Source organism: Aquarana catesbeiana, linkage group LG03, assembly GCF_042186555.1.
Source record: "Aquarana catesbeiana isolate 2022-GZ linkage group LG03, ASM4218655v1, whole genome shotgun sequence".
Lineage (NCBI taxonomy): Eukaryota > Metazoa > Chordata > Amphibia > Anura > Ranidae > Aquarana > Aquarana catesbeiana.
This window is the reverse complement of record NC_133326.1, coordinates 167,025,352-167,046,946: the sequence shown is the minus strand read 5'-3', so window position 1 is coordinate 167,046,946 and position 21,595 is coordinate 167,025,352. Positions and strand designations below refer to the sequence as shown.

General features: G+C 43.3%; 1 protein-coding gene across 2 annotated transcripts; it reads right to left on the bottom strand.

Moving 5' to 3' along the window:
• Positions 1 to 994: 994 nt before the first annotated feature.
• On the bottom strand, positions 995 to 20,875 carry LOC141131795 (uncharacterized). 2 transcript variants are annotated; one of them, XM_073619488.1, is made up of 9 exons: positions 20,553 to 20,875; positions 18,327 to 18,417; positions 16,459 to 16,586; positions 10,781 to 10,951; positions 10,624 to 10,663; positions 9,617 to 9,756; positions 8,477 to 8,623; positions 4,511 to 4,628; positions 995 to 2,271 (listed from the first exon to the last, which is right to left on the bottom strand). In XM_073619488.1, exons 3-9 carry the CDS (start codon positions 16,558 to 16,560, stop codon positions 1,112 to 1,114), a joined length of 1,878 nt encoding a protein of 625 aa, XP_073475589.1. In that variant the 5' UTR covers positions 16,561 to 16,586; positions 18,327 to 18,417; positions 20,553 to 20,875; the 3' UTR covers positions 995 to 1,111. The 2 variants fall into 2 exon arrangements, with proteins under 2 accessions (XP_073475589.1, XP_073475588.1); XM_073619487.1 differs by having other exon boundaries at positions 16,459 to 16,616; positions 20,553 to 20,872.
• Between the last annotated feature and the right edge of the window lie 720 nt (positions 20,876 to 21,595).

Here is a 21,595-nt window from a genome sequence, read left to right as displayed (position 1 = left end):
AAAATTAAAAGCCAGCAGCTACACATACTGCAGCAGCTGACCTTTAATAATAGAACACTTACCTATCCTGGAGTCCAGCGATGTCGGCATCGCAGCTGATGTTTCCATCAGCTGTCGGGTGCTGCTGCCGCCATTATGGGTACGGGAACCCGGCAGTGTAGCCTTACACCTTCATGCCAGGAACCCTAATGCGCATGCGCGAGGCTCCTGGAAGTGGGAGCAGGATACCTGTCAAAAACAGGTATCCCCCCCCCCCCTGAAAGGTACCAAATGTGGCACTGGAGGGGGGGAGGAGACAAATGAGCGGAAGTTCTACTTTTGGGTGGAACTCCGCTTTAAGGAGACTTTTTTTTTTGTAAACATTAACACTCATTGTTAGGTTTATTTACAGTAAGCTAATCACAATATATATATATATTTATATATAAAAACTTTAAAGACTATAGGTTGCCTTTCATGAGAACCTGTCACCAGTTCGGGTTTTTTAAATCTGCAAGCTTATTTAATAAAGTAAAAATAGCGTAATCTGATTTATGTTTTTAATTAGGTTTTTCCTCTGAAGACCCCAGCCCCACTTACACACAGCTCTCGAGAAACTCCTGTTGTTGCGGCCCCCTGAAAACTGCTGATACAGACAGTACAAGCTGTTCCTGTCATTGCTGCTCCCATTTCGGGAGAGGTGAGCTGTAATGAAAGTACTGGTTTTCACACATCCCTGACAGCTCCAGAGAGACTCTCTCGGGGCTGCATGATAACAAGACTTTCATTAGAGTTGTCTACAAGCCACTCCTGCTGTCAGTATCAGTGGGAGGTTTTGCAGGCAGTCGTAACATATCAGTAGGGAAAGCCAGCATTTAGTAGAATCTGACACTTCCGGAAGTGTCAAATTCCTTCAAAGCTTAAAATTAAAAAAGGGGAAAAAAGCTAATTAAATACAAGACTGAACTATTTTACCTTAAAAAATTTGAATAATAAAAAAGAACTGGTGACCAGATCTGTTTAAATCAGCTCTCTTTATTCAAATGCAGTTTAAATATAATAAAAATGTATCTTGATAGATCAGACCATTTCCAGTTCATTTGTTTAACCAGGAAAATGAATATGGAGAGAGTTATTTTACTTCAAAAGTCTTGATTCTGTGTGTTTTCTGATGGGAAATAAGATTAGAGTTCTGGTTGAAAGTCCTGCCACATATAGGGCATTCAAATGGTTTTTCCCCTGTATGCGTGATATGATGTCTTACCAGATTGGAGCTACTGGAGAAGCCTTTTCCACATACTGTACATATATATGGCTTCTGACCGGTGTGAATACTCTGGTGTCTAATCAGACTGGAGTTCTTAGTGAAGCACTGGCCACATTCTGAGCAGATATAGGTCTCTCCTCTCGTGTGAGTCTTCTGGTGCTCTGCAAGAGTTGAGCTTCTGGAGAAGCCTTTCCCACATTCAGAGCACACAAAGGACTTTTCTCCTGTGTGAGTCTTATGATGCTCTACTAGGTTGGAGCTCCTGGCAAAGCACTTCCCACAGGCTGTACAGGCAAAAGGCCTTTCTCCTGTGTGAGTCCGCTGATGATCAATGAGGTTAGAGTTCTTAGTAAAACTTCTTCCACATTCTGAACAAACAAATGGCTTTTCTCCTGTATGAATCCTCTGGTGGTCCACAAGAGTAGAGTTACTGGTAAAGCGCTTTCCACAGTCCAAACAGGCGAACGGTCTTATTCCAGAGTGAACTCGTCTGTGAGACTGAAGATGGGATTTTTTGGCAAAATATTTGCCACATGCAGTGCATTCGTGTGTCTTTTCTCTTACTGAGTGTAGAATAGGTTCTGACTGGCAAGCTTCAGAATGTTCCGAATAGGCCAGGTTATGGTCATCCTTTTTTATGGTTTCAGTAATATCTACCGCATCCAATTCTCCATTTAAGCCCCTATCCTCCTTTCCGAGCTTGGAATCCTCTGTTGCAACATGAGTATCAGCTCTTTGTATAGGACTGTATTCCTGGTCACAGTCATTGACAGGAGCAGGTCCTTTAATTGAGTCTTGCTGCTTTATAGAATAAACAGTTGGGTCTGTGAGATCCTTCTTTTTACGTGAAGGAAATTCATTCGATATGATTCTCATAGGCTTACTCTTTCTTTTACTGATTTTAGTGTGTTCTGGAATTTTTGCATCAATATCAGACTGATGGTTTACATTTTCTTTTTTAACAGAATTCAAGCCGATGACAGTGGTGGTTGATTCATTAAGACGATTCTGGATGAGAGATTTGCCTATTAAAAAGAAAATCAATATCAATATTCCATGCATAAAAGAGATGTAAGCAAATGTTCAGCCGTTGAGCTTTTTACATACATTTGTGTGTGTGTGTTAAAAATTTGTAATATTACAAGTGTAACTGCACATTTTTAGTAAAAACCTACATTTATTAAAACTTCAAAAAATAGTTACCTTTATATACGGCAGGTAAAATAATAACCAAACACGTCACCATTTTTCTGCGCCGGACACTCGGGGGGGGGGGTGTTTGTTTTCCGCCCCTCCCCAGAAAAAACACCAGCCGCCACTGATATTTACCCAGAAAAATGGTGACGTGTTAAATACTTATTATACCCGCTGTATTCATTAACCTTTCTCTGGCAAGTTTATGTGTGTTGACCGATTAGCACTTTTAACCCTTTTGAAGTCATTCTTTCTCATTTTGCGACTAAAATTTATTTTATTTTTTTTACATGAAAACTCACTTTAGGCTCCAAAACATTTAATATTTTCTGGAAGCAAAGACCCTGTAAAAAATTGTGCAATTTTTTTATGTCACATGATATTTCCCTTACTTTTAATCACATCTATATTTTCATGCCAGCCACCACTGGTTTCCACTTGTCCAAAAAATTAAATTCAAAATACTATCATCTTTCAAAGCTACATCACCAATCTTGCCTTAATATATAACCCAAACCATCCTCTCCACTCCTCCCAAGACCTCCTGTTCTATAGCTCTCATCTTCAGGACTTCTCCAGAGATTCTACCACCTTCTGGAACTCTCTACCCTAATCTGTCTCCTACTCTTTTCACTATAGGGCGATCCCCGAAAATTAATCTCTTCGGGGAAGCCTATCCCTCCTCTACCTGAACTTTACAACTACAACTGAACTTTAAATTATTGCATTAGCTCATCCCTCACAGTTATTATCTTTAGTTCCACTTGTCCCTCCCTATAGGATTGTAAGCTCTCAGGAGCAGTGCACCTCACAACTCTCTTGTTATGAATTATATTGTAATTGTACAGTCTCTTTTTATAATGTAATGTGCCAACTCAAACTGTTGGTGCTATATAAATCACAGCTTCTGTATATGAGCCACAGCACCAGAAATATGATAAGAACTATACTATCCAGCCTAAAAATATTAAAGTAATGAAAGCGATATTTCAAGAGGCATACACCACTTGAGAATTATTTTTACACTGAGTATTACAAAAAACGCCAGGAAAACTGCACAAAGCATGCTGAAAGCCTTGTAAAAGCTTGCTTTACACACCATAAGGATAGAGACAACTGTTTTCTGGATCATGTTTTTATAAGTTTAACCGGTTCAATACAGGGCATTTTCACCCCCTTCCTTCCCAGACCAATTTTTAGTTTTCAGCGCTGTCGCATTTTAAACGACAATTGCGTGGTCGTGCGACGCTGTACCCAAACAAAATTGACGTCCTTTTTTTCCCACAAATAGAGCTTTCTTTTGGTGGTATTTGATCACCTCTGCGGTTTTTATTTTTTGCGCTATAAACAAAAGAAGAGTGACAATTTTGAAAAAAAAACACAGTATTTTTTACTTTTTGCTATAATAAATATCCCAATTTTTTAAAAAAAAACTAATTTTTTTCCTCAGTTTCGGCCGATACGTATTCTTCTACATATTTTTGGTAAAAAGAAAATCGCAATAAGCGTATATTGATTGGTTCGCGCAAAAGTTATAGCGTCTACAAAATATGGGATAGATTTATGGCATTTTTAAAAAAAAAATATTTATTTATTTTTTTTACTAGTAATAGCGGCGATCGCGATTTTTTTTCGTGACTGCGACATTATGGCGGACACATTGGACACTTTTGACACATTTTTGGGACCATTCACATTTATACAGCGATCAATGCTATAAAATTGCATTGATTACTGTGTAAATGTGACAGGCAGGGAAGGGGTTAACCACTAGGGGGACACAAGGGGTTAATTGTGTTTCCTAGGGAATGCTTCTAACTGTATGGGGCGGGGACGTACAAGTGGAGGAGACTGATCAGTGTTCCGCTGTACTCCTCTCATCTGACAGGACGGTCCGGCCCGGTTAACAAGCACCTGGTCCCGAGCAACGCAGCGTGCACGCCCCCTAGACGGCCGGGAACCCGAGGCCGTCATATGACGTCCACCTAGGATGGGAGATCCCATCTGTGAACGTCATATGTCTATACGCCGGTATTGAAGTGGTTAAACACGTAACGCAATTCTTCTTACCAATAGTTTCCTGTGTATGCACACGGTCCATTGTCACATCCTTAATAAACTCCCTATAACCTTTTAAATATGCTTCCATTGTGGAATATACTTCAGCATCTTCAGATTTGACTGTAATCTAGAATAAAAATCAACAGTTTTAGTCATAAAAAGAAGTCCTGCTAGATGTAAATAAGACTTAAAATAAGTGCCTATACTGTTTAAAATCCAACTGCCAATCTGCAACTGCCACGGTGTTGCACATGAGAACAGTTTTTACACCAGACATCTGATGGTTTGACAGTTTGGTTGAGGAAACAAGCAAATGTGACAGTTAGCAATCCTGGAATGTAACAGTTTTTTGAAACCGTTAAATCAATGGGTTTAGTTCCACTTTATGATTTACTGCTGTTCAGGGGCTCTGGGCTTCAGCAAAATGGCAGCCTCCAGCAAGAAGAAACAGGAGCAATGCTGGAAGCAAATTACAGTACGCCCTCATTTTTGTGGTGTAATCATTAATGTGGAATGTATGTTCCTTGCTAAAGAACATTATTTTTTGTCAAGTTGCTATGGGTAATGTTTTGAATTACAGCACAAGACTGCACTTTTCTTGTTATATGGCTCAATGTTAATAATACCAGTAGATATATAGTAAATAAAAGATCACATTATTCACTTTTAACTGCTAGACATTTTTCTCCAGTTTTAAAAGAATTTATAAGGGGTTGACTGCATTTTGCAAAAAATACTCAATCAGGTGCAAGAGGAAAATAAAGAATTTTAAATGGTTAAAGTCAGCACAGCTTAAAGCAGAGCTCCACCCAAAAGGGTAGATCTGTCTCCTCCTGGTTTTGAGAGGTACCCGCTCCCACTATCGGAAGCTCGGCCCCCTCCTCCTTCCCCCGCCGATGGGCCATTCACAAAGCGCAGTGCGCTTCACGCATGCACAGTAGGGAACCGGCTGTGAAGCAGCAAGGCTTCACGACCAGTTTCCCTTACAAGCAATGGCGGTGGCAGCACCCAAAAGCCCATGGAAAAAATAATCTGGGGTGCCGAGATCGCTGGATTCCTGGACACGTAAGTGTCCTAATATTAACAGTCAGCAGATAGAGAGTATTTGTAGCTGCTGACTTTTATTTTTTTCTGAAGGAGCCTGGAGCTCATCTTTAACTTCATTCACTAAGCCAAATAGAAAATTCAGTTCAAGTGAAAATAAAGTGAACATGCACTACTTCTTTAGTAAACCAACCCCATTGTCTATAATAGAAAAAAATATGTTTTATGCAGTTTTTATTCTTTGGCAAGGGTTTTTTTTTTTAACAGTTATTCAACACCTGCGTTCAGCTTCAGGAATCTGATTCTCCCTTCCTTGTGGTCCAGTTCTTGTATATGTATAAACAGGATTGGTTCTATTCATGTTCAGGTCGCCGTATTCATGAGACCATAAACTGCAGTGTACAGTATCTGAATCTGAAATTGTGTGCAGATGCTAGAAACAGCTAAAAATACAGCTTTCAGGGTAAGTACTTATGTCAGGCTATGAAAATCTATGCTTTATGGACTATCTATATCAGGGTTTCTCAAGCAGGGTTCCTCCAAAGGTTGCTAGGGGAGTTTCCTTGAGCAATGAGCAAATTCTGCCTCTCAGATAATTTCCATTGACACCATTGATCTTTTTAGCTATCTGTATGGGGGTAATTCTTCCCAATTACCACAAGTGTAAGGATCATTCTTCCCACTGACCATCACACTAACGTATCATGGGTTGTAGATACGTTTCCTGAGACTGGAAATTTCAAGGGTTCCTCTGTGTTGGAAAGGTTGAAAAGATAGTTTCATCTGCTTAAATTTTGCCTCCCCTGGTTCCACCATTCCCCCTGTCAACAACATCCTAATGGAATTTTTAAATTAAACCTTTCAGTTTTCATTACACGCCCTATTTTAGGCCCAAGATGCCATCACATGGCTCCTGGGAGAAGTTATGTCAATATCAAAATGCCTTGATGGGCAGGTGCCAGTCTCAGGGAGTGTGTGTTCCTAGGAAGGCTGCATTTTCAAACCGATAAAAATAGGTAATACCCACAAATGATACTGAGCCTCCATTATTGAAAGAACTGACATCCACTGAATACAATAGGCAGACCAGGGATAGTTATGCATAAGGAGGAAAGAGCTAGACGAAGTTAGATATTCTCTAGTCAGGAAATGAAGTGGGCTGTATCTGACTTGCTGCAGCTTCTAATGCACAATGTGCATTAGAAGCTGCAGACTAAAGTACAAGAGAAGAGCCTGTACAAGACTGAAGGCATGGCTGGAGTTCAGCTTTACCTTAACCACTTCAGCCCCATGCAGATTTACCCTCTTCCTGACCAGAGCATTTTTTGCGATTCAGCACTGCGTCGCTTTAACTGACAATTGTGCGCTGGTGCGACGTTGTACCTAAACAAAATTGATGTCCTTTTTTCCCACAAATAGAGCTTTCTTTTGGTGGTATTTGATCGCCTCTGCGGTTTTTATTTTTTTTTGCGCTATAAACAAAAGTATAGCGACAATTTTGGAAAAACACATTATTTTTTACTTTTTGCTATAATAAATTCCCCCAAAAATATATAAATTTTTTTTTTTCCTCAGTTTAGGCCGATATGTATTCTTCTACATATTTTTGGTAAAATAAAAATTGCAATAAGCGTAATACTTTAAAAATGTCACTGGCAGTGAAGGGGTTAACACCAGGGGGTGATCAAGGGGTTGAATATGTTCCCTAGGAGGTGATTCTAACTGAAGGGGGAGGAAACTGACTAGAGGAAGTGACGGATCGTGGTTCCTAGCTAATAGGAACACACAATCTGTCACTCCTCTTCAGAACAGAACAGGGAATTGTGTGTTCACATACACTCGTCCCTGTTCTGTGTCTCCTGCTCACAATCGCTCGTGGCCGGCGGTCATCGCGACCGTCGGCCACGAGCATCAGCACCCCTGCTGTGCAGCGGGCAAGCGCACCTGCTATCCTGGCCCCACGAGCCAACGTATAGCTACATGGTTTCGCCCAGGGGAGCCAACCTGCCACAGTATAACTGCGGCGGCTGGCCCGAAAGCAGTTAAAGTAGAACTAAAGGCAAAACTTTTTGTTTTAGTTTTGGATAGAGTTTAGATGGATTAGAACACCTCCATTTTTTTTTTTTGCTGTCTGTGTCCCCCGGTTAAGGAGATTCACTCTCTCTGTTTGTCCTGTTTATCATTATCATTGAAAGTGAAAATAAAGGAAAATCTCAAATTTTGGGGCGGTATATTACATGTCGATTGATGAAGGCTTCACCTCCCTCTTTTTCTAAAACGCAGGCTGGAGGGCCGTGACACCACCTGTGACTGGCAGAAATCCACCCACACCATGTTATTGCCAAAAAATAATAAAGATTTAATAAATATATATTTGTACGACAATTTAAAACTATTTATTGCTATTATTTATTTTTACTTTGTATTCCAAAGGCAGTTTTTTTTTAATTTGAACATGTGACCAGCAGCAGAGGAACTAGAAGCTTCTCCTGCTTATATTTCCCTGCAGACAGGCTGGGAAATATCTGGGTCATGTGACAGCTGCATATTGATTAGGAAAAAGGTACTTTAATTATTTTAATAAAAAAAAAAATCTGAGTGCCATCATCCACATACAGTAAGTGAAGCGACAATGTAAATGAAACAGTATGTGTTTAGTATCACTTTAATTTGCAGGGATTTCCGCTCACTTCCTGTCTGTCTATGGGATAAGAAGTGAAGGGAAATCTGCACAATGAGACACAGATAGCTTAAAAAAATAAAAAATAAAAAACCTGACAGGGTTTTTTTTGTTTTTATAACCCATGCTTGCTCGCTCAATCCAAAAGTAAAAAAAAAAAATTTTTCCAGAGCCGTTACATGAAACACTTGTTATACAGTCTGTTCTACAAGAAGACAATGTGCAATCCCGGCATGTGTATAGATGCTCACCTTTTCAGTAACTATTTTAATTATTTTGTTCGCTAATTCCAAGATAATCTTCACTCTGCTTCTTTCACATAGCACTGAGTTACGATCTTCATCAGATGCATGATTGTTGCCTGTGAGCTTCCCACCCTTCTTTACAACAATATTATCCTAGAATAGTATGAAACAAGTAGCATGTCATGCAGATTTTGCACACTCATAAAAAAATTGCAATAGTGATAAATGGTGTGCAGTACAAGACCATGTCATGCTTCTATTACTTCTTACTTTTAGAATTCTCCAAGAGAAGGATCAAGACCTACTGAGAGGTTGGAGAATCTACCCACATCATATCAAACATAACTAACATGCTCCTTTTTCCCCCAAACACATTATGCGCTACACAAAAACTGTAAAAAAAATACACAAAGTTAGCAGCATTAACTTCTTTTACCAAGCTTTATATGCCAGCCTAAGGCCGGTCATAGACTAAGCGAATTTGCTCGATTCCCCCATCAACACAGTGTTGACAGGGGAATTCTTCTTGCAGTGCCATTGTGTTCTGCTAGTGGGGGAGAGGGGGACACAGTGATTATTGCTAGCGGCTATAACAGCCGCTAGCAATAATCGCATATAAAATCCGGGAGGCTGGTTGTACCCAAGTTGATTGATCAACTTGGATACATTCAGCCTGCCCATACATGGTTTGAATCTCGGACAGTTCAGCAGGATTCAAACTGTCTATGGCCGCCTTAAATTATTATTTTAATGTTACTAGCATTAAATAGAAAAAAACATTTGATGCAGCGCTATAAAATTGGTGCTTACAAGCTTTAGTACATTACAAATCCCATAGTCAGGAGCTGCACCTGATGAGTCCAGAAGTGATGTAAGTGCATGCAAGGAAGGCACATCATCACACATGTTGGCAGATGCTAATAAACTGATATGCAATGTCTTAGTGCTTGTGAGTACTTTAAATATAGTATACACACACATACATTTATATATATATATATATATATATATATATATATATATGTGTGTGTATATATATAATATATTTATTTATTACACACAGCTGAGGAAAGTGGTTTTAAAAACAGTACAGAACATTAATGCATACTTTACAAAATAATGTACCTTGTTTTCCTATCTGCTCACCTCTCCAATCAAGAGATAAATAAATTCCAGGGTGTGAGTCACAGTATTTCCGATCATCTGATTTTTGTCTTTGGTCATCTTGTTCACCAAGTTGAATAAGTTTGTTAGATGTTCAGATATATCCTTAGGCTGTGTGTTACCTATACAAAAATATAAGCTTTTTAAAAACGGGATTGTAAATATCAACATTAACGCGCCTCAATATACATTATAAATAAAATGCCGATTTTAATTTATGACATCAAAATCTACTGTTAAAGGGAAACATTTAATGAAGAAATATGTCTGTAGGGTGCCATCATAAACCTTGCGCACACACACCAGAAATTCTGACTTTACGGTTTGCTTGCTACATGCTTGTTTTGGACCAGTGACTCGGACTAAAACAGAACAATTGATAAGAAGTGAGAGAGTTGGGGAGTAGTCTGTACCTTTATCAGGGTTGCCCAGAGTCCTAAATCCCTAGAAAGGGAATGCGAGTAATCCCAAAATTCTTACATGTTTACATATTGCTGCTGTTTGAATTTGTTTTTAATCTGTTTTTCTAGACACACATATTCTTTAACAAACACAAATAATTCCCAGAGAACCACGGGTTCCCCAAAGAGACACGCAGTAGTTCTCTCTTTTTGGGTTTGTGCCCCATGTGGTTGAAATTTTATACTAAGCTATCTCATAAAGGATAGGTCACTGTGCTGACAAATCATTAAGTTGAGCCACTCAGCTTGAGCTACTGATATCTGTAAACATCAAGATGTTTACAATGCTATAATTACAAAAAACAATATCACATGAAAACAAGTTGTTCTTGCAGGCTGGACAAAAGACTATATGATCTGCTTTTTTATATTCAAATTTTTAAAAAAATTAAAATATCTTAGTCAAAATCTTTTTCTTCTCTTTAGTTCTGATCGTAATGATAAAGAAAATATGGACACAAGCAATCATATATTTCCTTCAATTTACTGTTAGTGTCACAGTACTAGAACTTGATAGGTTTCGCTTACCCTCGCACGTTTTCTCCAGGAAACCCGATGTTTCATAAAACTGTTTATCAAAGAAGGATATAGTTTTAGAAAATAACAATTATGTAAGTGTATTACATCATAGCAGTGATTGGCTATGATAGATTTTATTTTTATAACATATTAGTAATATTCTCACCTCTTCAAGCTCATTTCTTATTTTATAGGCTATCCCTGCCAGCTTCTCTACCATGAGCTTGTTTTCCAGATTTAAACTGGGGATTTCTATGCTAGTAGAAGATTCTTCTGATGCAGATGGATTTTCACTGCCCATGCCAGGCTTCCCATGCTTCTTCACAACTGTGTAATCCTGAATAAATTAAGAAAACCATATACTGATATTTCCATTGAGATAACCTCTAAGCACATCTGTGTTTTATAAAAAGCCACTGACCATTCTTCATTGGCATTTCAGCATCTGGACATCATGATAATATACTGCAGACCACATAAGGTAGAATGCACTGAGAATGTGGCAAAAAAGGAAAGAACCCTTTATTGCAGAAGAGACATATTGGGGTTTATTTACTAAAGTTGGAGGGTGCAAAATCAGGCTCACTTCTGCATAGGAACCAATCAGCTTCCAGGTTTTATTGCCAAAACTTAATTGAACAAGCTGAAGATAGAAGCTGATTGGCTACCATGCACAGCTGCACCAGATTGTGAGTGCTCCAGCTTTAGTAAATCTACCCCACTATGTCCTTTCTGCAATAAAAAGCCTGCCAGGTTGCCCTTTTTTAAATCTGTATATAAAATTCCACTTTAATAAGATAAGAGTACCTTTAAAGTGGAAGTACACCTTGGGAATTGTAAATGAGGTTTAAACAGCCATATAAATCAAGTATCTGGTTAAATCCATAGCTCTCTGTTTTAATCCCTAGTGCGCTTTGATAACTATGTAATAAACCTATGAAGCTCCCTATGGTGCCCTTCACTCAGCAAATTCTATCCATGTCCTTTGTTTATCCATATTAGGACACAGAGTATGCACATTTAACCTGAAGTTATCATTTTAGTCATTACATGCAGGGGCGGACTGACAACTCATGGGGCCCCCGGGCAATAGGGGATCATGGGGCCCCCTTTGTCCCCACCCACACACAAGCCTCACCCTCACAAAGCCCCACGTATATATTGCACTGCTACATTACATGCATTGGTCACAGAATTTCTCTACTGTATGTTCAAAATAAATGTTTAAAGAGTTAAAAAAAATAAACTCACATTAACCACGTATATTTACTGCGGGGCTGCGTCTCCTGTGAGCAGAATCACGTACAGGTACGTGATTCTGCACTTGTGGGTCTGCGTGCTGTTTGACCTGCTGCCGCTGTGATTGGACACACCGAGAGCTAATCAGCCGGTCTGGCGGACCCGATGTCCGCCGGGCCCCGATGATCGTTTCCAACAGAGGCAGAACGGTGGTCTGCCGACGTAAACAAGTCAAATTGCCATTCTGTTAGTAGGGAAGACCGAGATCCTGGGGCTAGAGCCCATAGCAGCGAAGTAAAGAAAGTCATACGCATGTGTACACACACACATATATACACACATATATACACATATTCACACACACTGCAGAGGCTGCGGTCATGGTACAGGGGTCAGAGGCTGCGGACATGGTACAGGGGTCAGAGGCTGCGAACATGGTACAGGGGTCAGAGGCTGCGAACATGGTACAGGGGTCAGAGGCTGCGGACATGGTACAGGGGTCAGAGGCTGCGGACATGGTACAGGGGTCAGAGGCTGCGGACATGGTACAGGGGTCAGAGGCTGCGGACATGGTACAGGGGTCAGAGGCTGCGGACATGGTACAGGGGTCAGAGGCTGCGGACATGGTACAGGGGTCAGAGGCTGCGGACATGGTACAGGGGTCAGAGGCTGCGGACATGGTACAGGGGTCAGAGGCTGCGGACATGGTACAGGGGTCAGAGGTTGCGGACATGGTACAGGGGTCAGAGGTTGTGGACATGGTACAGGGGTCAGAGGTTGTGGACATGGTACAGGGGTCAGAGGCTGCGGTCATGGTACAGGGGTCAGAGGTTGTGGACATGGTACAGGGGTCAGAGGTTGTGGACATGGTACAGGGGTCAGAGGTTGTGGACATGGTACAGGGGTCAGAGGTTGTGGACATGGTACAGGGGTCAGAGGTTGTGGACATGGTACAGGGGTCAGAGGTTGTGGACATGGTACAGGGGTCAGAGGCTGCGGACATGGTACAGGGGTCAGAGGCTGCGGTCATGGTACAGGGGTCAGAGGCTGCGGACATGGTACAGGGGTCAGAGGCTGCGGTCATGGTACAGGGGTCAGAGGCTGCGGACATGGTACAGGGGTCAGAGGCTGCGGTCATGGTACAGGGGTCAGAGGCTGCAGTCATGGTACAGGGGTCAGAGGCTGCGGTCATGGTACAGGGGTCAGAGGCTGCGGACATGGTACAGGGGTCAGAGGCTGCGGTCATGGTACAGGGGTCAGAGGCTGCGGACATGGTACAGGGGTCAGAGGCTGCGGTCATGGTACAGGGGTCAGAGGCTGCGGTCATGGTACAGGGGTCAGAGGCTGCGGTCATGGTACAGGGGTCAGAGGCTGCGGACATGGTACAGGGGTCAGAGGCTGCGGTCATGGTACAGGTGTCAGAGGTTGTGGACATGGTACAGGGGTCAGAGGCTGCGGACATGGTACAGGGGTCAGAGGCTGCGGTCATGGTACAGGGGTCAGAGGCTGCGGTTATGGTACAGGGGTCAGAGGCTGCGGACATGGTACAGGGGTCAGAGGCTGCGGTCATGGTACAGGTGTCAGAGGTTGTGGACATGGTACAGGGGTCAGAGGCTGCGGACATGGTACAGGGGTCAGAGGCTGCGGTCATGGTACAGGGGTCAGAGGTTGTGGACATGGTACAGGGGTCAGAGGTTGTGGACATGGTACAGGGGTCAGAGGCTGCGGACATGGTACAGGGGTCAGAGGCTGCGGTCATGGTACAGGGGTCAGAGGCTGCGGTTATGGTACAGGGGTCAGAGGCTGCGGACATGGTACAGGTGTCAGAGGTTGTGGACATGGTACAGGGGTCAGAGGCTGCGGACATGGTACAGGGGTCAGAGGCTGCGGTCATGGTACAGGGGTCAGAGGCTGCGGACATGGTACAGGGGTCAGAGGCTGCGGTCATGGTACAGGTGTCAGAGGTTGTGGACATGGTACAGGGGTCAGAGGCTGCGGACATGGTACAGGGGTCAGAGGCTGCGGACATGGTACAGGTGTCAGAGGTTGTGGACATGGTACAGGGGTCAGAGGCTGCGGACATGGTACAGGGGTCAGAGGTTGTGGACATGGTACAGGGGTCAGAGGCTGCGGACATGGTACAGGGGTCAGAGGCTGCGGTCATGGTACAGGGGTCAGAGGCTGCGGTTATGGTACAGGGGTCAGAGGCTGCGGACATGGTACAGGGGTCAGAGGCTGCGGACATGGTACAGGGGTCAGAGGCTGCGGTCATGGTACAGGGGTCAGAGGCTGCGGACATGGTACAGGGGTCAGAGGCTGCGGTCATGGTACAGGGGTCAGAGGCTGCGGTCATGGTACAGGGGTCAGAGGCTGCGGACATGGTACAGGGGTCAGAGGCTGCGGTCATGGTACAGGGGTCAGAGGTTGTGGACATGGTACAGGGGTCAGAGGCTGCGGTCATGGTACAGGGGTCAGAGGCTGCGGTCATGGTACAGGGGTCAGAGGCTGCGGACATGGTACAGGGGTCAGAGGCTGCGGTCATGGTACAGGGGTCAGAGGTTGTGGACATGGTACAGGGGTCAGAGGCTGCGGACATGGTACAGGGGTCAGAGGCTGCGGTCATGGTACAGGGGTCAGAGGCTGCGGTCATGGTACAGGGGTCAGAGGTTGTGGACATGGTACAGGGGTCAGAGGTTGTGGACATGGTACAGGGGTCAGAGGCTGCGGTCATGGTACAGGGGTCAGAGGTTGTGGACATGGTACAGGGGTCAGAGGCTGCGGTCATGGTACAGGGGTCAGAGGTTGCGGACATGGTACAGGGGTCAGAGGCTGCGGTCATGGTACAGGGGTCAGAGGCTGCGGTCATGGTACAGGGGTCAGAGGCTGCGGAGGGATCTTACCAGGCTGTGATGAGAGGTGACGTCACTGCTGAGACCTCACAAAGTGCCACTGCTGCCTTACATTTAAAAATAGTGCGCCTGGTGCCATTATGTCGCTGCGCCTGCATGTTCGAAAATGACCGAACGTGTACGGGTTTGCTCGCGCAGCGGCGGCGGTGCATGTGCAGATGACACTCCAGCCCCCCTCATCATACCATACAGGGTTAATGTTACTTTATGGTATGTGATGAGGTGGGGGTTTTAGTGGAGGAAGAGAGCAATGCAGCTGGCTGGTGCATGAAAACAGGTAGGCGAAAGAGGCCCCCCCTTACTTCCCCCTCCCCCACACACTGCAAGAATGGACTTTATCTTAGTTTCCTGGAGATGGGCTGTATTGTGGCACCACGTCCTTTGCTGTTATTGCTCAAATTCATGAATATGTTAGAAATATACTGGGACTTTCAGGTGCTACAGAGATATTTTACATACACATATATCAAAAATAATTCTTTTGTGAAAATACATCTATGTATGAAGTACCTGAAAAGTCCCAGTATATTCTTAACATATTGAAGAATTTTACTTTCACCAGACCTGTCCTGCTGAGGTACAGGACAAGTTTAAAGCACAGAATTATACAGTGTGGAAGGCAGAACAATCGTGACTCACAGGAGAAGAATGCAGTCTGTCATCCGTCCTGTTATCTTACCTTGGAGGAGCTCCGGTGACTACTTTATGGGTAGCAATGATCGCTACTGTGTTGTCCTGCTTGCCCTGTTCTCCCCCAGGAGGGGAGGGGAGATGGAGGCTCGGGAACTGCCTGACACACACAAGCATGGAGGAGATCGAGTTTCTCCTTTCTGGACATTCCTCTGCATGCTCGTTACCTGCTCCTCACTTGTCCAATGACCCGAGGAGTGTCTTATATGAGCAGTGACAATGTCCAGGCTCCTGGGTCGACATTCTCCCCCTCCCTCCCTCGCTCAGTTCAGTGTCCAATGTGCGCTAATTGTCAGCGCTGACATTTCCCATCCTTCCTCCAGCTAGCTCCTCTCCTGCTCAGGACTCAGATTTGGCGCCACAAATTCAGCTTCTCTGGAGCCAATGAGAGAAGAGAGAGCGATTCTCTCTCTTCTATTTACCCACAGCATCCGATAAGAGACTCACGGGCCCCCTACTGGCCACGGGCCCTCGGTCGGCGTCCTAATGACCGAATGGTCAGTCCGCCTCTGATTACATGCCAACACCACATTATTATTTCAGTTTTGCAAGCTTGCCTACAAAGTTCAATCTCGAGGCAACCTAGTGGCAGTATATAAACACCGACCAACTGCTATGGTCATTACAAAGTCAAGCTTCCCAAAGAGATTCTACAAATTACTGAACCTATAGATAACTGTACAGTCCTGCTGCAGGGAGGGTGGATGCATATGTCTATGGCTCTCAGATGTGCACAGCTGAGACAGAGACAGTTGTTAATTAGACAGCCAGGGTGGATCACAACAATATTGTCAGGATCCTTGTTGACCATGGCATGACTGCGCCCCACAGCTGATAGCAGACATTAGCCAAGCTATTCGCTGACTGGGTCAAAGGGGTACATTAGTAGACATACTCCTGTAATTTAAAAGAGAAGTATAGCCCCCAAAAATTGCCTTTGCTTCTTTTTGAACATATTATTTATTCATTAAAGATGTGCAAACACAAGCAATAACATTGACCTCACCTCTCCAGTAAGAAGGCACATAATTTGGAGGCTTAGCATCAAAAGCTCATCAGCAATTGCATGCTTATCTTCGTTCATCTCTCCTGCAATTTGAATTACCATCCAGGCATAGAAGGAATAGATTGCTCCTAATTGGAGGGAAAGAGTCACTTCAATGGCTGTAAATGGAAAAAAAAAAGAATACAGTTCTTGGTATTTAGTTTTACTCAATGGCCAGATTTACCAGTTTTAGTCTAAGTGCTATTAACAAGGTGTGCCCAATTTGAACTGTTGGCACAAGATGATTCCGATGTCTGTAATGAATGAATAAATATATATATATACATACACACACAAACTTTAATGGCACCCCAATCTTAGTCCATAGGGTTCAATATTGAGTTGGCCCACCCTTTGCAGTTATAGCAGCTTCAACTCTTCTGTGAAGGCTGTCCACAAGGTTTAGGAGTGTGTCTATGGGAATGTTTGACCATTCTTCCAGAAGTGCATTTGTGTGGTCAGGCACTGATGTGGACGAGAAGGCCTGGTTCGCAGTCTCTGCTCTAATTCATCCCAAAGGTTCTATCGGGTTGAGATCAGGACTCTGTGCAGGCCAGTCAAGCTCCTCCACCTCAAACTCACTCATCCATGTCTTTATGGACCTTGTTTTGTGCACTGGTCCAAATAACTTGGTGGAGTGGGGGTTATGATGTGGGGTTGTTTTTCAGGGGTTGGGCTTACCTGGTAGCCAGACCTCATTATTAGTATCAGACCTATATGTGAGCTGACTGATGCTGAGGGTTCTCTCTCTGCTGTGGGAAATTGTTCACTCGGATCATTCAATTACATGAGTAATGAAAGAGAGGGGCCGGACATAGTGTAATCTCGTTTAAATAAATTTTATTTTATTATAAAACCATAAAAAGGGGGGCTCCACCCCACACAACGTATGCAGACCCATCAGTCAACCCAGGGAAAGACAGCTTTGCTCCCCGTGTAAGGTATACACTGCGGGCAGTAGGAGACGCTGCGGAACCTGAGGTTTTCGTCTGATGATTGTTTTAGTGAACACCGCTTATTGATTTGCACATTCTCGTAAGTGTACATCTGGAAGGGGGGCTTCTAACTCCCTCTTTTTATGGTTTTATAATAAAATAAAATGTATTTAAACGAGATTACACTATGTCCGACCCCTCTCTTTCATTACTCATGTAACTGAATGATCTGAGTGAAGCCCCGGTCCAGACAAGGGAGAGAGAACATCGATTTGGATGTCGGCCGTTCTGGATGACATACATGCTTAGATTTATCTCTTGTCTGGTAAGAGTTTGTCTAAAGAGGGGGTTTCTCACCCCCCCCCCTCTTTCTATTCGAGCACGTGTGGTGTCTGGACTCCCCTTTTTTTCTTCTGGTAACAGCTGCCCTTTCTGAAAAGGCTACTTTTGAAGACTGTTTCCTCCTAAAAGAAGTTTTACTTCCAAAAGGACTCTTTGATCCGTTTTCTAATTAATGAATGTGTTGGTCATCATACTATTATTATTAATACTATTTTAATACTATCTTATGGATTTTTAGTTGATCTTATAGATTTGATAAATTTATCATTTGATCATTTATGGTGTATGAACCTATTTTACAAGCACTGCCCGAGTCCATCGGAATTTTCTGTCATGTTGATTATTGATTTCTACCATTTAGGAAAGATTTAAGGCAGCAGCTGTTGCCATTCAGTTTGGCTTAGTAATAAATATATCGGTTTCAATTTTATCACATTTCTCTCCTGGAGCGCTTGCTGTATATAGAGACAATAGGCCGCGTCTCTATTATACTACATTTATATATATGTATAAAAAAACAGTGAAGTTCCGCTTTAACATACGTTGACTTACATAAGACATCCTTGATTGGGAGATATCATGATGATCACTACTCATCGTGTCTTGGAAGTAGGGCAATACCATACTTTTGTCTTCTGTGGTTCTGAAAACATAATAAGACAATAAAGGGTGTAAATACTACTACTAATACAGATTAGAATTCATCAAGCAAAAAGAAATGCGAGTAGTAAATGCTGACCTTTCTTTAAAGCCCAACTCTAGAAAACTTGAAAAGTATCCATTGCAGTGGGCTGTGCCCACACTGCAAGGGTTAATTTAGCTCTAGGGGAAGAAAGGACCTGTTCCTCTGTTGGTGCAAGGTCCTGTCCTCATCAAAACCAAAGTAGGGTCCATAGCCCTGCATTGGATGGTCCTGAGGAACAGTCCACAAACACAGCGTGGATGAGCAGAGGATAAGGTAAGTTAAAGAGTTACTCCTCTTTCATGAAACGAGCAGTTATCCCTTTCAGTGTGAGTGCAGTACCACCACAAGGGATGATTTTCAAATTTCTCAAAGTTGGGCTTTAATTATGGTAGCTGCTTTGCTGTCACAGTGACCCAATGGCATCAGTGCATTCTAAATAAATGACCTGAACAAGGATGCAGATCATAAGTCTTGATTTCACTTGCTGCATACTTGTTCCAGAACAAGCACTTTGATCATTTGGTGGAGGGGGGACTATGATGTGGGCTTGTTTTTCAGGAGTTGGGCTTGGACCCTTGGTTCCAGTGAAGGGAACTCTTAAGGCATCAGCATACCAAGACATTTTGGACAATTTCATGCTCCCAACTTTGTGGGAACAGTTTGAGGATGGCTCCTTCCTGTGCCAACATGACTGCACACAAGTGCACAAAGCAAGGTCCATAAAGACATGGATCAGCGAGTTTGGGGTGGAGGAACATGACTGGCCTGCACAGAGTCCTGACTTCAACTCGATAGAACACCTTTGGGATGAATTAGAGTGGAGACAGTGAGCCAGGCCTTCTTGTCCAACATCAGTGCCTGACCTCACAAATGCTCTTCTGGAAGAATGGTCAAACGTTCCCATAGACACACTCCTAAACCTTGTAGATAGCCTACTTTTGGCAATATTGTATGTTTCCCTTGTTATATTAAAGCAGAACTTCAGTCATTGTTTCATCTTTCCATCTATTAAATCTCCTGCCCTTGTTTTTAATTTGGATAGTAAAACTTTTTTTTCTGCCAGTAAATACCTTATACAGCCCAACTCATGTATCTTGTCTGATCAATAGCCTAGGCTTATGACATCATGCACCACTCTCTCTCACTCTTGTGAGAGTTTGCCAGTAATGAGGGGGGATGAGTCATAAGAGGCCAATGAGGGCTGCAGAGCTGGAGGCGTGCCTCTGTGTGTCTGTGTAAATCCAGGAAGTGAACAGGCAGCAGATTCAGCTGCCCATAGTTAAAATGGTTTCAGCCAGATTCAGTGGAGGGAGATTTCTGCAGCATATTTGGCAAGTACAGAATCACAGTATATATAAAATAATATGCAAAGTGGTTGGAAGGAAGCTTCAGAATGGCAAAGATGTTTTTATTACCAATTATGTGAGCAGACTGCGGTTTCTCTTTTAGTAATGACAAAGTTATTGCCGAATAAACAAGTCCATAGCAAAATTGTAAAAAATTCTCGGGTCCATAGTGGTTAAACAAAGCCCAGCAATCGCAGCACGTATATGCTCTCACTAAAAGTTTGCTTTAAAGGGGTTGTAAACCTACATGGTTTTTCACCTTAATGCATTCTGTGCATTAAGGTGAAAAACCTTTTGTGCTGCAGCACCCCCCCAGAGACCCCCTTTTTCTTACCTGAGCCCGATCGTTCCAGCGACGGGGACGAGCACAGCAGCTCCAGTCGGTGTCTCGGGTTCTGATTTAGATAGATTGATAACAGAGCAGCCATTGGCTCCCGCTGCTGTCAAATAAACCCAGTAACACGGGAGCTGGGGGGGTGGGGCCGAGTCCTGCTGTCTGTGTCAATGGAGGCAGCAGCAGGACCCGGAAGCGTGCCAGCACGCGTCCCCCCCATGGAATGCGGGTCTCTGAGGGGGCACTCGAGAAGAGGAGGAGCCAGGTGTGCCGCCGGGGGACCGAAGAAGAGGAGGATCAGGGCCCTCCTGTTAAAAACCCTTGCACAGAGCAGGTAAGTATGACATGTTTGTTATTTAAAAAAAAACAAAAAAAAAAAACAAAAGCTTTACAATCACTTTAAGAAATGTTACCTCGCATTTCATACACGCTGAGAAATCAAGCTTCACGACACCAGCCAGGCGCTGTACCCTGTCACCGACATGGACCAAGAGTACAACAGGTTCATTCTTGTCTTTGTACTCACAGAAGCCTGTGTAAAATAAGTTGGGTTAAAGGTGTAAACATTAGTGCAGTAGGGGAATTATTTTGTACTCTATTCATACAGCACAGATATATTACACAGCCATTTTCATCAGTTGCTTCCATAAAGAAATATCCTTGTCACTGTCATACAAGCACTTAGACATGGCAAGTACCAATTTGTTCAAAAACTAATTCACCAACTAGTGTTGTTTTTTGCCATATGGAAAGAAAAGTAGAACCTTAGGACAGTGGTTCTCAACCTCAGTCCTCAAGTACCCCCAACAGGCCATGTTTTGGGAATTTCTCTTAGATAAATTAGCTGTCCAACATACCAAGCCATTGACTCTGATTTAAAGCACCTGTGCAAGATAAAGGAAAACCTGTTGGGGTATTTGAGGACTGAGGTTGAGAACCACTGCCTTAGGAATCACACACGATTGTTGGAAACATGCAAATACAATGCCGTTACACATACTACATGTACAAGCCAGCAGCCAATGCTTTATGAGTATGCCAAAACCCAAACTCTAACCAGGCTATACAAGGAAGAGCACAGTACTAGAATTCCCCATGTCCCAGTTGCAGAGCAGGTGGGATATTGAATATAAACAGCCTTGAGGAGCTCCGAGGAGGGAATGACCTAAGGCTACCTGTGACATCATTTAGGAAAAGTAGTTCTAGAGAGTCCCCTTCGCAGAGTTTTCTGCACCTATAAACGTGTTTCAAGATGGAGTCCACCTAATTCCCCAGCTAACAATTGTGGCATGGGGAACTCGAAGACCCTACTTCTACTTATATAACCAATGTGGGGATTAGGAACACATCTGGGATGATTTTGTAGGGTAGCGCACAGAGATGGCCCATTGCAATTCCCCTTTTGGCCACTAGTTATCCCCATAGCCAGGAATTAAGGAAGACACAGGGGAAAGTA

Coding starts and splice junctions, on each gene's coding strand:
- LOC141131795 (XM_073619488.1), bottom strand. CDS start 16,560: ATGGTAATTCAAATTGCAGGAGAGATGAACGAAGATAAGCATGCAATT. Junction 10,664..10,780: donor TAAGAAATGAGCTTGAAGAG/GTGAGAATATTA, acceptor TTTGATAAACAG/TTTTATGAAACATCGGGTTT. Junction 9,757..10,623: donor CCTGGAGAAAACGTGCGAGG/GTAAGCGAAACC, acceptor ATTTTTGTATAG/GTAACACACAGCCTAAGGAT.